Source organism: Dendrobates tinctorius, unplaced genomic scaffold (genome assembly GCF_039654945.1).
Source record: "Dendrobates tinctorius isolate UK_male_01 unplaced genomic scaffold, ASM3965494v1 ptg000035l, whole genome shotgun sequence".
In the NCBI taxonomy this organism is placed as follows: Eukaryota; Metazoa; Chordata; class Amphibia; order Anura; family Dendrobatidae; genus Dendrobates; species Dendrobates tinctorius.
In genome coordinates, this window is record NW_027361703.1 from 45,135,490 (window position 1) to 45,149,722 (window position 14,233).

Here is a 14,233-nt window from a genome sequence, read left to right on the forward strand (position 1 = left end):
TGATTATTGGATCATAGAAATGATCAAATGTCTGGTGTTCACATTGTACTACAATAAATTTTTCACTTAAATATAAGCAATATATGTGGGAGTCGGAGTTGGAATCGGTGTAAGGGAAATTGAGGAGTCGGAGTTGCAGGTGTGGCTAAGGCCTCTTTCACACTTCAGTTTTTTACAATCAGTCACAATCCGCCAGGTTTTGAAAAAAACGGATCCTCAATTTTCTTTTGAGGATCCGTTTTTTTTCCCCATTGACTTCCATTAATGGCGGATTGTGACGGATTGCTGTCCGTTGCATCCGTTTTTTTTGAGGATCCGCCAAAAGTTGCTGTCCGTCACCATCCTCAAAGATTTCCAAACGGAGCTTGCAACGTTTTTTCCTCTGGCGGATCCTCCCGACGCTCATTTAACCCGAAATTCTTTCTGGGTGCCTCTCTCTCTCTCTCTTTCCCGGCCAGCGGTTCCTTTAAATTTCCTCATTTTCAGGATCCGTCTGAAAACGGATCCTATGCCATCCGTTCACATCAGTTGAGAACGCATCCGCTTGTCTGACATTTTGGCGGATTTGAACTGATGCAAAAAACTGAAGTGTGGAAGAGGCCTTACCGACTCCACAGCCCTGGTGATAAAGGGGGGTTTGATTTACTATTTATGGCGGGTTTTTATTTTTGGCAGCTGTCATACGCTAAAAGACACTTTTTATTGTAAAAATAGTTTTTGCATCACATTTTGAGAGCTATAATTTTTTCGTATTTTGACCCACCGAGTCATGTGAGGTCTTATTTTTTGCGGGACGAGTTGACGTTTTTATTGGTACCATTTTCGGGCACGTGACGTTTTTTGATCGCTTTTTATTCCAATTTTTTGGATGCAGAATGAACAAAAACCAGCATTTCAAGAATTTCTTTTGGGGGGTACACCGCTCCGCGTGCGGTAAAATTGATAAGGTGGTTTTATTCTTCGGGTCAGTACGGTTACAGCGATACCTCATTTATGTCTTTTTTTAGGTTTTCGCACTTTTATGCAATGAAAACAATTTTATATAAAAAGATAATAATTTTTGCATCGCTTTATTCTGCGAGATATAACTTTTTTAATTTTTCACTGATGACTCTGCGTGGCGGCTCGTTTTTTGCGGGACAAGATGTCGTTTTCAGCGGTACCATGGATATTTATATCCGTCTTTTTGATCGCGCGTTATTGCACTTTTTGTTCGGCGGTATGATAAAGCTTTATTTTTTGCTTCGTTTTTTATTATTTTTTAAGGGGTTCAATAAAGGGGTTAACTAGTGGGACAGTGTTATAGGGCGGGTCGTTACAGACGCGGCGATACCAAATATGTGTACTTTTATTGTTTTGTTTTTTTTTTTATTTCCAAAAAATGAATTAGGGAATATATTTTTTTTTTTATTTATTTATTTAGCGATTTTTTATATATTATTTTTACACTTATTTTTTTTTTTTTTTAAACTTTATTACAAATGTCCCAGGGGGGACATAACTGTCATGTGACAGATCGCTGATCTGTCACAGGCAGTGCTGCAGGCTTCCTCATGTCTGCGCTTTGCAGGCAGTGAGGAAGCCGGCTCCCTGCAGGCCCCCGCCACCATTTTGGATCCGGGGACCTGCAGGGAAGGAGAACCCCGCAGCAGCACTGCACATTGCGCTGCTGTGGGGGTTTCAGGGAAGCACGGAGGGAGCCCCCTCCCTGCCGATGCTTCCCTAAACCCCAGGTATACTGCGACCATGACCGCCCCTGACACATAGTGCTGGGTGTCAGCTGTGATAATCAGATGACACCCGGCCGTGATCAGCGGCTCTCACCACGTGGGCGCCACTGATCGCTTTGACGTACTATCCTGTCCCTGGGAATTAAGTCCCAGGGCACATGGACGGGATAGTACGTCATATGGCAGACAGGGGTTAATGTAACCAGGCCAGAATACTGTAAACCTCTCCTCTTGTATACAGTTTTGCACACTCACCTTCATGAGAATGTGGGGGTTTCCAAGTACAATCAGCAGTGCCTTTGGTCTAGTTGTTGCAACATTGAATCGTTTTGGATTGCAGAGGAATCCCAGCAAGCTTCTAGAGTCATTGTACAGAGAATCTTCGCAGGAACGAACCTAAAAGAGTTATTTATACTGAAATATTTATATCCTGAAGTTTATCAACAAGTACCGTAATATGTATTGTCAACCTAAATACTGTGCCATAAACTTCTCCAGCCCGATTAGTCATATATAAGGTTGCTAAACATTATGAAGCACGAAAAGTAGTATCTAGGATCCTCCACACTACGACAGGCAATGACTCAAAAGAAAAGCACAACAATCATTTAGAAATACGACCCAAGCAATATCGTCCTTTCCTCTGATAGTGATTCTCAAATCACAAGGCCCCCACAGGGTCTTATTTCTACCTTATATACGTATATATTGTCCGCGGGCTCTGACTCTGCTTTATCGTCAGTAAGGCTAGTTTCACACTAGTGTTTCACTGACCTGCGTCGGTCTGCGCACGGCCGCTGCTAAGCTCTACCCTCTGCTGCTCCTCCTCCTGTCAGCTCCGGTGCGTTTGGCGCAGGTCGGCGCACCATCAAAGGATGTATGCGCCAGCAAATGCATACCTACGCACGGCCTGCGTACCCAGTGCTAAAGATAGGGTACGCAGGTCGCATGCAGGCCGCATGCACCCATAGGCAGAGCTGACAGGAGGTGTGGCAGGGGGCGGAGCTTAGCGGCGGCCGTGCGCAGTGAAACGCTAGTGTGAAACTAGCCTAAGGGAGAGGTGGAGGTCTCTAGTTCCAGATATCCAAAATGAAGATTGGGAGGAGATCCTTGGTTCTCCAACCGGGGTGTCTCCATCAGCCAATAATAAAATGACTCAAACGTATATAGTGCACCAGTCATATCTGACCTCACTACAATTATTTGGATGGGGTGGTCCCAATCTTTAAGATGTCATACAATGGATGTGGATTTTATACATATGGTGTGGGCATTGTTCTGCCCATTCTGTGCAGCAAGATATTATTAAGTGCTGTTCAAGCTATCGCCAGTAGGTGTCATAAGTTGCTATTCTCCTTTTTATTCATGTGTTTTGTACTCTTCTGTTCCCCCAAATGGTAAACTATTCAGAACCGCCCCTTCTTCCTGCCCTGGTCAACGACATGTAACCATTTTGAGCCGGTCTTCTAAGTAGCTCACATGTGCTCAGCTCAGTTCCATGCAAAACCATTGCTATAACAAGCAGATTCCGGTAAGGTTTAATGCATTTATGAATATATGTTATGCAACTCTGTTAGATGGGCATAATGCATTCCTCATGATGTTTGCAATGCATGTTCAGCTCCTGTAATGCTAGTACACTGCATGATAGTTATGCGTCCTCCGTTAAGTGAGTGCAAAGTTGGCAGCCATTAGTTGTTAGAGTCATCTTTCTCTTTTACTGCTGTGTATGTTATATTGCTCAGCTTCTATATAAAGCATGCTGATATAACAGCATCCTGTATCATTGCTACTGTTGTGATAATGCCCTGTATTGCTGTGATTACCTGCCAGTACTGATTTATTGTATATTGTCTACCAGTACTGACATGCTGCTTTATGTTTCTTATAGTTTTTACCGGAATCATCCATATCTGTGCTCAACAATCTCTGATATCATCTACAACTTTGTACAACAACCCCTGATCTCATCTACTACTATGCTCTACTATGCCATCTGTTATCTTCCATTGTTGTCCATATCATCCCAATAAATATAGACTTAAGCACCCATACAGTCTTGTTACTGGGAGTGGATGAAAGGTTAAGCCGTATGCTGGAATCCACACAGCGTCATACGTGGAAGAAGTCAGAACAGGGATGCCCAACTAGTCTATCTTTTTGGAGCGAGGCGACCTTGTTGTTAACCTCCCTCATAGGTACTCCTGTTCCTCTCACTCCATTGGTATGTCTGTTTGGTGTGCTGGAGGAAGAGATATGGGGACACCATGTCAGAATTTTCCTGCGGGAGACACTTTTTTTAGTCAGGAAAATATTGGCCTTACTCTGGATGGGTAATCAACATCCTTCTCTTAGAGCTTGAATTGAACTAGTAAATTCAATTATATCTTACGAGCGGACACTGCACTAGAATAGGGGTTGCTTGGGAAGTTTAATAAAATTTGGGATGTATGGAATACATCTCACCTTACAATAACAACACGTAGATAGTGGTCTGCTATTAGCATAATATTTGTAGTGAAAAATATATTGACTTATACTTCATAGGTTTCATAGGTTTATAATGTCATTAGTGCTATGGAGGTTGTTTTGGCAGCAGGGTAGGAGTAGATTTTTTTTGTATTATGTTAGATATGTTGGTTGTAACGTATCATTCTGGGTTATGCATAGCCAAACATTTGTATAGATGAATAGCGGGTTCTTGTAACTACTCCTAGATTATCCATAGGCCTCGCAATAGAGTGAGGACCTGTGAAATTGAGATCTGTACAAATAACTCAAGTTTCCAGTTGTGTCGCCATTTTTTGAGACCAGCAATTTTTTCATGTCCACCTTGATGAATTTGTGCGAGGGCTTGTTTTTGAGTGGTAAGTTGATTGTTCCATCCATAGCATTTTGGTATAGATACAATTTCATCACTTTTGCATTTATATCATGCACTGCAAAGGCAAAAAAAAATGCAATTCTGGAATTTCAATTTTTTTCTTCTTTACGGCTTTTATCCGTCAAGTCAATCCATTTGAGATTTTGATAAATCAGACTTTTATAGACGTAGTGATACCAAATATATATATTTGGTATTTTTTTACTTTACTTTTAATGAGGGGAAAAAGGGGTAATCCAAATTTTAATACATTTTTTTCCCAGAATTTTATTTTGGTTCCCAGCAATTGTGTTATGGCGTGATGGTTGAAGCTGGTTACTGCACGAAATGGCACAAACATTTAAATGCTGCTGTCACAGACTGGCGGTGGTATTTAAGTGGCTAAACTACAGCCATTGGAGTGCACTTTGGCTGTTGTAGTTACAGGTGGATGTGAACTATGTATTACAACTGACATCTGCCTGGTATGGCGTGGGCTCAGTTTCTGACATACTATTAAAGAGATTGTCCAGTCTAAAGTGATAAGTCTTTAGTAACTCGTGTGACTGCCCCGGGAGCCCTGGAGTATGATATCGCAAACCTGACCTCAATTCCCAGGGCAGACAGCGGCAAAACCCCACAGCACAGACTTTTTATTTTTAGTCCGGACAACCTCTTCTAGCCTTATGTTGGGAAGTAGTTAAAGTAAATCAATACGTTGGGCGTCATGTATGAATCTTAATTTCAGGTATAAAAGGTATAACCCCTGGTGAAGTGCTCAATTCAGGGCAATTTCCTAGTTTGAACATTGCCTTAGATTCAAATACTTGAAAGGATTACCACTAAAGAAGAGTAAATGAAAGAATGCATAGGTAACAATCTAAACCTAGAAGCTTATACGTACCATTGAAATAATGATTACCAAAAATTCTTGACCTTGAAATTCTTCAACTGATCCCACCTTGATATCCATCAAGTCGACGGTCCGCAGCAGTGTTCTGATTTTTTCAACCTATAAAAATAAGAGAAATAACTAAATCCTGTTTTTTTAATCTATAACTGCAATAGGAAAAAGGGTATGAACAGTTAAAGGGAATCTGTCACCTACCCTTTGGCGGGCGATGAAAACGAGGTCGGTCCGGTCCGATGGGCGCTATTCCGATGTGTGCCACCTCCCCATCCTTGCCCGCTGTCCGCAGGTTATTGCTGAATTGGAGTAGGTGTACGCCATTTTTTGCACGTGCGCTAAGCATTCATAGCTAGCGCACGCGCAGTATACTTTGCCCAACTGTGGGCAAAGTCGAAAAGCCGGACTGCGCATGCGCCGGTTAAATAAGCCCTGGAACACAGCAAAATACTTCCGGGGCTTAGTTAACCGGCGCATGCGCAGTCCGGCTTTGCCCGCAGTTGGGCAAAGCATACTGCGCGTGCGCTAGCTATGAATGCTTAGCGCACGCACAAAAAATGGCGTGCACCTACTCCGATTCAGCAATAACCTGCAGACAGCGGGCAAGGATGGGGAGGCGGCACACATCGGGAACACCGCCCATCGGACCGGACCGACGGCATTTTCATCGCCCGCCAAAGGGTAGGTGACAGATTCCCTTTAACATATTACTGCACATATCGTAATGCTAAGTAATGTATATACTCTATTATAAGCCGAGTTTTTCAGCTCATTTTTTATGCTGAAAAAGACCTCCCAAATCCCCCCCCCCCCCTGGGCTTATACTCGAGTCTGGGTCCCACAAGAAGGAGAGGGAGCGGCAGAGCAGCGGGTCACAGGAGGCAGGAGCTGGCTACTGCAGGTAACACCTGTGCCCCCTGCTAAAAAGAAATGAATATTCACTACTCTCCACACGCCTATAGTCCCAGCATGGAGAGCAGTGAGTATTCCGACAGCTGTCCTCTGCTTGTAAACAGCGCATCACGTCCCTGCCATGTGCTGCTTACAAGCATAAATCAGCTGCTGGCATCAGAACGGGACGCTGTGGGGGAGCACAGGGAAGGTAAGTAGAATGGTTTATGTTTTTTTAATGTTTTTCTGATGGAGACCATGCATTCCAGGATAGGTATGAGGGGGCCATGTATACGAGGATAGAGATGAGGGGGTCATGCATACCAGGACAGGGATGAGCATACCAGGAAAGGGATGAAGAAACATGCATACCCCATGCTTATACTCAAGTCAATAAGTTTTCCCATTTTGTTGTGGTAAAATTAGGTGCCTCTGCTTATATTCATGTCTGTTTATACTCGAGTATATACAGTACATGGAAAAGCACATGTCAATACATTTATGCCTTTCTGAAAGCAACATTAAATCGTTCCATGCTTGCAGATTCAGTCATTTGTCATTTATGCATGAAAATGGTGTAGTTCTGTGAAAATTATAGTCTCTGTTAGGTCAAGAAAAAGGAGAATCAAGAGTCCATATAGTTATGATAAAATAACGATTTTATTTTAGACAATTATATTAAAACATATACATATTATATTCATTGCTATAGATGTTAGGTTACATAACCCATAGTAAACTAAGTGTTAGTTACTAGTGATGAGCAAACATGCTCGGTGATACTCTGATATAACTCGAAGAATCAAGGTGCTCGGATGCGCTCGTTACTGGACGAGCATTGGCTGGTGCTCGGATTTGAAGCTTGAATCCCCACAAAGTGTACCACAATTACACTTTGTTCACAATATCTGATTGAGGCACTACAGTTGGTGCCTTCAAGGGTGTATGAATGACCCTGCTTGTAATTTTGGGCAGAATTTGCAAACCCTTTTAAAGTCTAGGAGTACCACTACATGACAATTTGAACAGAATGTGTATGAGGCCCTTCTTTATATCTAATGTAGGGTGTATCAGAGTTCATAATTTTTGGCACTTCTTGCTTCCTTAATAAATTACAATGAAATTTCCATTTTTTTTATACAAAATTCACTTTTGGTTTACTTAAAGCAAACCTGTCAGCAGGATTTTGCCAAGTAAACTACAGACACTTTCAGGTTGGCAGTGTTAAACTGACTAAAATGATACCTGGGGAGTGAAGAAATCAGTCTTTTGTTTTTTTGTGTAATCAGTGTTAGACGCTTTTAGCTAATGAAATGCCCGTTCTCCAAGGCAGGACTGTAGACAGAGTCTTAAGCCCCCTTCACACATAGCGAGATCGCTAGCGATCTCGCTAAAGCGTCACCGATTTTGTGACGCAACAGCGATATTGGTAGCGATCTCGCTACATGTGACACTCACCTCTGACCCGGCTCCCCGCTGGATATCGCTGATCGCGCGAGATCGACCTGGTCCATGTCTTGTCGGCAGCTTCCTGCTGGCGGCGACGAGCGACTCCATGGAAGCAGGCAGAAGAAGTCACCCTCGCTGCGTGTGACAGGTATCGACCGCTGCCGCATCACTAGTGAGATCTGCCTGTTTGGCAGCTCACTAGCGACTATTTAGCATTGCACCAGCGATCCTGACCGGGTCGTATCGCTGTCGATATCACTGGTGCATCGCTAAATGTAACGGGGCCTTTAAATTGATGCTCTAGGCCAGAGAAGCCAAGGAAAGACCTGCCCACAGGCCACTCCAAAGAACAAACATGTTCTTCATCATAGAGACAGACAGATTGTGCTTCTTCGGCGGCCTGTGGGCAGGTTTTTCCTTGATTTCTGTGGCTTAAAGCAGAAAGATAAGATTGTGCCTACAGTCTTGCCCAAAAGCACAAGAATCTCATTAACTGAAAACTTCTAAAACTGAGTACACAAGACGGAATTTCTTCACTTCAGGTATCTTTTTAATCAGTATAACAGCACCAAGATGACAGTGTCTGTAGTTTACTTAGCAAAATCCTGTTGACCAGTTTGCTTTAAACTATAGTTTTTTTTTAAATCCTTTTTAAATGTAGCCTTACATAAAGGTTATTATACACAAAAAAATGTTTAACATTTTGTTCCCGTAAACTCTAATTTCTCCACAATTTTGAATGTTTTATTTTCAGTCCTTAAAGTGGAGTAAAATTTTCACAGCACACCATTGTTCTTAACAGCGATCTGGAAATAAGAGAGGCTTTCAGGGGTATTCCCCATGCTGTTCTTCTATTCAGCACTTTTTCCATGCATTTTAACATCTTTATTGCCCCCCAGTTGTCCTTATAGAGGTCTGTTGGAAAAACCACCATGGTTACTTACCGGTAGTCGGTTTTTCCGGAACCCATGACAGCACCACCTGAGAGAGGGATCTGCCCCGCCAGGACAGGAACCTACTGAGACATAAGGGGCGGCACCTCTCCCCCGCTTCAGTTGGGTTACAGAGCACTGAGAGGACTTCCCGGTTAGTTACATGTTTAATCCAACACCACAACACTCAAAAAACACCCTACTAATTGTGCACACCCATATGGTGAAAAGGGAGGGGGGGGAATATACGGGTGCTGTCATGGGTTCCGGAAAAACCGGCTACCGGTAAGTAACCATGGTGGTTTTCCCTTCACCCATGACAGCACCACCTGAGAGACTTTTGGAGATTCAAAACACCTTAGGGAGGGACCACCACTTGCAGCACCCTTCTACCAAAGGTTAAGTCAGCAGAGGAGGATAGATTCAACCTATAGTGCTTAAAGAAGGTTGAAGGTGAGACCCAGGTAGCGGCCTTACAAATCTGTTCGATCGATACCTCTGCTTTTTCGGCCCAGGAGGTCGCCACGGCTCTGGTGGAATGAGCCTTGATGCCGTCAGGAATCGGGATACCACTAGCTGTGTAGGCTACACTAATGGCCTCCCTAATCCATCTAGCAATAGTCCCTTTTGAAACCCCATAGCCTTTCCTGGCACCCTGAAAAGCTACGAATAGGGACTGGGACCTCCTCCACTGGCTAGTCATAGATATGTATTCTACAAGAGCTCTCTTAACATCTAGATTATGGAACTTTTCCTCCCCCAGATTTTTTGGGTTCTCGCAGAAAGATGGAAGGACAATTTCCTGGCCCCGATGGAAATCTGATGCTACTTTGGGCAAATAAGCGGGGTCTGTTCTAAACACTACCCTATCCTGAAAGACTTGCGTATAAGGTGGATTTACTGAGAGAGCCTGTAAATCGCTTATCCTGCGGGCTGACGTGAGGGCCACTAACAGGATTGTTTTTAGGGTCAGAAACTTTAGGGGTAGCTGATGTAATGGCTCATACGGATCTTTTGTAAGGGCCTCTAGCACTAGGTTTAAATCCCAGGGGGCTATCCGGGTTATTGGGATAGGCCTAGCTCTATGGCAGGATTTAATAAATCTGGCTACCCATCTATTTGATGCCACTTTGCAGTTGTAGAACGCCCCTAGTGCAGACACCTGAACTTTAAGTGTGTTCACTGCTAACCCCATCTGCAACCCCGATTGTAAGAACTCCAGGATGGCATTAATCGGGGGATCTTTCCCTAAACGGCCTACCTAAGAACTGCAGGAACTTATTCCATGTTCTGCCGTAGATGTTAGTCGTCACTGGTTTCCTACTCTTTAGCAGGGTGACCACCAACCCAGGGGAGAACCCTCTATCCATTAAAAGCGACCTTTCAAATTCCACGCCGTCAGATGGAATCCTTTGACCTGAGCGTGGAATATTGGACCTTGAGCTAGTAGGTCCGGGATTTCTGGTAGAACCCATGGATCGGAGAGGGACATCCTTCATAGCAGAGCAAACCAGGGCCTTTTTGGCCAAAATGGAGCTATCAGAATCACCCTGGCCTGATCGTTTCTGATTTTCCTGACAACTGTTGGGATCAGAGCCACTGGGGGGAACGCATAAGCTAGTCTGAAGTTCCACTGGATGTTCAACGAGTCCACTGCCCATGGATTTTCTCTCGGGTTTAGAGAGCAGAACCTTTCTGTTTGCCTGTTGTGTTTGTTGGCAAAGAGGTCTATCACCGGTTTCCCCCAAAGCTGAGTTATTTTCTGAAAAATGGACCGGTTTAGCGCCCATTCCCCCTGCTTCAGGGTATTGCGACTCAAGAAGTCTGCCTCTATGTTTTCTGCCCCTTTTATATGTAAGGCTGTCAAGGAGTGTAGGTGTTCTTCTGCTCTGCTCAGAATGTCTGTCGCCGCTTCCATTAAGGAGTGTGATCTTGTCCCTCCTTGGTGGTTGATGTATGCCACTACTACCTTGTTGTCTGACATGATGCGTATGTTTCGACCCTGGAGAAGCGGAATGAAGTGACTTAGGGCCTTGCTCACTGCCCACAGTTCTCTCAGGTTGGAGGATGCTTCCCTTTCTTGACGCGTCCAGGAACCCTGACCTATGATGCCCCTTAGGTGTGCCCCCCACCCCGAGGAGCTTGCATCTGTCTGTCCCACGGTATTCCCAAGGTCAGATTTTTCTTGTCCAGCCACCAATTGAGAGAATCTCTGGTTTTTAAGGAAAGCTCCAGCTTTCCTTCTAAACGCCCTCTTAGCGATCTTTGTGCGGTTAGTATCTCCCACTGGAGTTGCCGGGTGTGAAACTGAGCCCACCTGACCGCCGGAATACAGGATGTTAGGGTACCTAGCAGGGACATTGCTCTTCTTAAGGTCATACGTGGTTGGTTTTGGCCCGTGAAGGCTAGATTCTGCACCTTTTCTATTTTGGACTCTGGGAGCAGACACTCTTGCATTCTGAATCTAGTACGAATCCTAGGAAGGTCTGTTGTTTTAGGGGTTGCAATTTTGATTTTTTGAAATTCACTATCCACCCCAATTCCTGCAAGGTGTTGATCACCCGGGTCAACTGCGCTGTACAGTAGTCCTCTGAGCAGCCTACTATGAGAAAATCGTCCAGGTATGGTATTATGACCGTGTCGTGAATCCGGAGAAAGGCAGTCACTTCCGCTATGACTTTGGTGAAAACTCTTGGGGCTATAGATATGCCAAACGGAAGAGCCCTGAACTGAAAGTGCCTTAGCGTGCCTTGAATATAAAGTGCTACCCTCAAGTATTTCTGGAAATCTGGGTGGATAGGGATGTGATAATACGCATCCTTTAAATCGACCACGGCCATGAAGCAATCTTGGTGAAGCAGCTTCACCGCCGTAGTTACTGATTACATCTTGAAGGTCGAGTTCCTTATCCATAGATTGAGCCGTTTGAGATTTATGATTGTCCTGAAGGTTTGATCGGGTTTTTTTTATCAGAAAAAGGGGTGAATAAAACCCCTTCCCTTCCTGTAGGCAAGGGTACCTCGGAGAGTACCCGCTTGTCTATCAGGCTCAGGATCTCTGTTTCTAAGGCCACCTGCTCTTCGGTCACCTTCCTGATGGGTGTGATGACGACTACGGATTTTGGCTGACGGATGATGGGAATTTTCAGGCCTTCTGTTAGGATGGTTAGGATCCAGGCGTTGGAGGAGATCTTCTCCCAGGTTTGGAAAAAGAGTGCCAATCTCCCCCCACTGGAACACTGGCGTCACTATGGCGACTTTCTTGAGGTGGAGGTACCTCCACCAAACATAAATCCCGATTCTTTTTTTCTTTTATCCTCCCATCTTATCCTGTCAGCGGGAGGGCGCCCCCTATTGAATCTTCCCCTCCGAAAGGGCTGTCTCCTCTGATCCATAGGAAATCTGGGGAAGCCTTTTTTTCTTATCGCCTGCTTTCTCCAGTATATCGTCCAAGTTCTTGCCGAACAAGAATCGACCGTCGCAGGGGAGAGAACATAATTTGGCCTTGGACTGAAGGTCACCCGGACAGCCCTTAAGCCATAACGCGCGTCTAGCAGTATTTGATAGTGACGCTGCCCTGGCTGTCATCCGCATAGAGTCCGCCGAGGTATCGGCCAAAAAAGCTGCTGCCCCGTGCAAGAGATACATCTCCGATAAGATTTTCTCTCTTGGGACCCTTGAAGCCAGCTTTTCTTCTAACTGCTGCAGCCAGATCATGAGGGAGCGTGCCGTACAAGTACCCGCTATTGCCGGCTTTAGTCCTCCTGCTGTCGCTTCCCATGCGTGCCTCAAATATGAGTCCGCCTTTTTGTCTAGTGGGTCTCTAAGAACCCCTGCGTCTTCCAGGGGCAGGGCCGACCTTTTGGAGGATCTGGACACCGCTGCATCTATTTTGGGGATTTTGTCCCATATCTCTGCATCCTTATACTCGAAGGGATATCGTCTCTTGGAAGTGGATGGAAGGGCCCCCGATTTTTCGGGCTTTTTCCACTCTTTCTCAATAAGTGCCTGGATCTTCTCGTTTACCGGAAAGGTCCGTTTTTTCCTCTCCTGAAGCCCCCCAAACACAACATCCTCTAGGGTTTTAGCCGCCTTTTCTTCCTGTAGGCCCATTGTAGCTCTGATGGCCTTTAGGAGGGCGTCTGTGTCTTCTACAGGGAAACATGGTTTACCCCCCATGTCGCTGTCTGAGGAGGATGATTTTTCCGCCTGAGATGACATTGACGCGGAATCCGAGGGGGAACTAGGGGGATCCTTCCTGGTTTTTTTCCCTTTTTTCAATAGTGACTTAATTGAGCCTTCAATTTCTGACCTTAGGGCATATATCAGATTGGCTGCGAAACTAGGCGCTTCCTCCGCCATAGTCCGCTGAATGCACGCAGCACAGAGATCTTTTTGCCAATCTCTTGCTAGGGGAGATTTACATATAGCACAATCCCTATTGTTCTTCTTGCTTCCCGCTTTCCTAGGCCTTTCCTACAGGGTGAAGCATACAACAGAAGCCCTATTAACATAAATGCTAACATTCACGAAGATCACTCACCACCCAAAATCAAGGGTACCGGACTCGGAGGTTGCGTCGGGGCACGTGACCTGCGTTCTTTGGATCTTGCTGAATCCCCCGACCTGCGGCTGGGGCGACTGCTGCTGGAATGGCTTCCATGCTTTCTGCCAGAGGGCTGAGAGGGAGGCAGGGACGCTGAACGTTCCTGCTCTGACTCCATGTTGCACCGCCGTCTGCTGCCTCCTTCCTTCTTTAAATACCGCGCCTCCGCTCAGGTGAGCGTCTCTCCCCTCCCCCCTGCGACCGCCGGCCGCCGCTTCAGAAAGCCGGCCGGCGTCGCACCCGGCGCCATTAAACCGTCGCCCTTCTCTGACGTCAGCCGGCGCACCCAGCATGCAATGCGCCGCTGACGTCAGCGGCCGGAAGAAGCCAGCGTCTCTCCCCTGCTATGGGGATCGAGATGCAGCGTGCGCGAGGGGAGGGCGGCGTGGTGGGGGCTTCCCGCAGACCCCGGGGATCCCACCGACGCCCGCACGAACCCGGAACCCTGGAGGGCCCGGGGACTGCGCATCCAGCACCCGACGGCCGGCGCTGCAGGTGAGACACCTGCTCTTCCTGCGCCGGGACGGGGCTGGGTCCATTTTCTTCGCCCATGACAGGCACCGCCGACCGTGGGGTTCCTTCCAGGACAAGAACCCAACTGAAGCGGGGGAGAGGTGCCGCCCCTTATGTCTCAGTAGGTTCCTGTCCTGGCGGGGTGGATCCCTCTCTCAGGTGGTGCTGTCATGGGTGAAGGGAAAAGAATCATTTGTGATCCCATGCTGTCCTGTCTGTATACTTAATTGCTTCCTCCCCTGCCAAGGAGCCGTGGAATGATCAGACCATGTTCCTGTACGGTCAGACACAGCCATTACATAGTACACCGCAGGAGAACATTTATAAGATTATCTCAGCACAG

At 45.9% G+C, this 14,233-nt stretch overlaps 1 protein-coding gene across 2 annotated transcripts in view; it reads right to left on the bottom strand.

Moving 5' to 3' along the window:
* MOV10L1 (Mov10 like RNA helicase 1) overlaps nt 1-14,233 on the bottom strand; it is a 260,035-nt gene that overhangs the window by 13,183 nt on the left and 232,619 nt on the right. For both annotated transcript variants that reach the window (XM_073573462.1, XM_073573463.1), the window contains 2 exons: nt 5,498-5,605; nt 1,986-2,126 (listed from right to left, as the gene is read on the bottom strand). In XM_073573462.1, the coding sequence (XP_073429563.1) occupies nt 1,986-2,126; nt 5,498-5,605 (249 nt within the window). The remainder of the gene's footprint in view (nt 1-1,985; nt 2,127-5,497; nt 5,606-14,233) is intronic.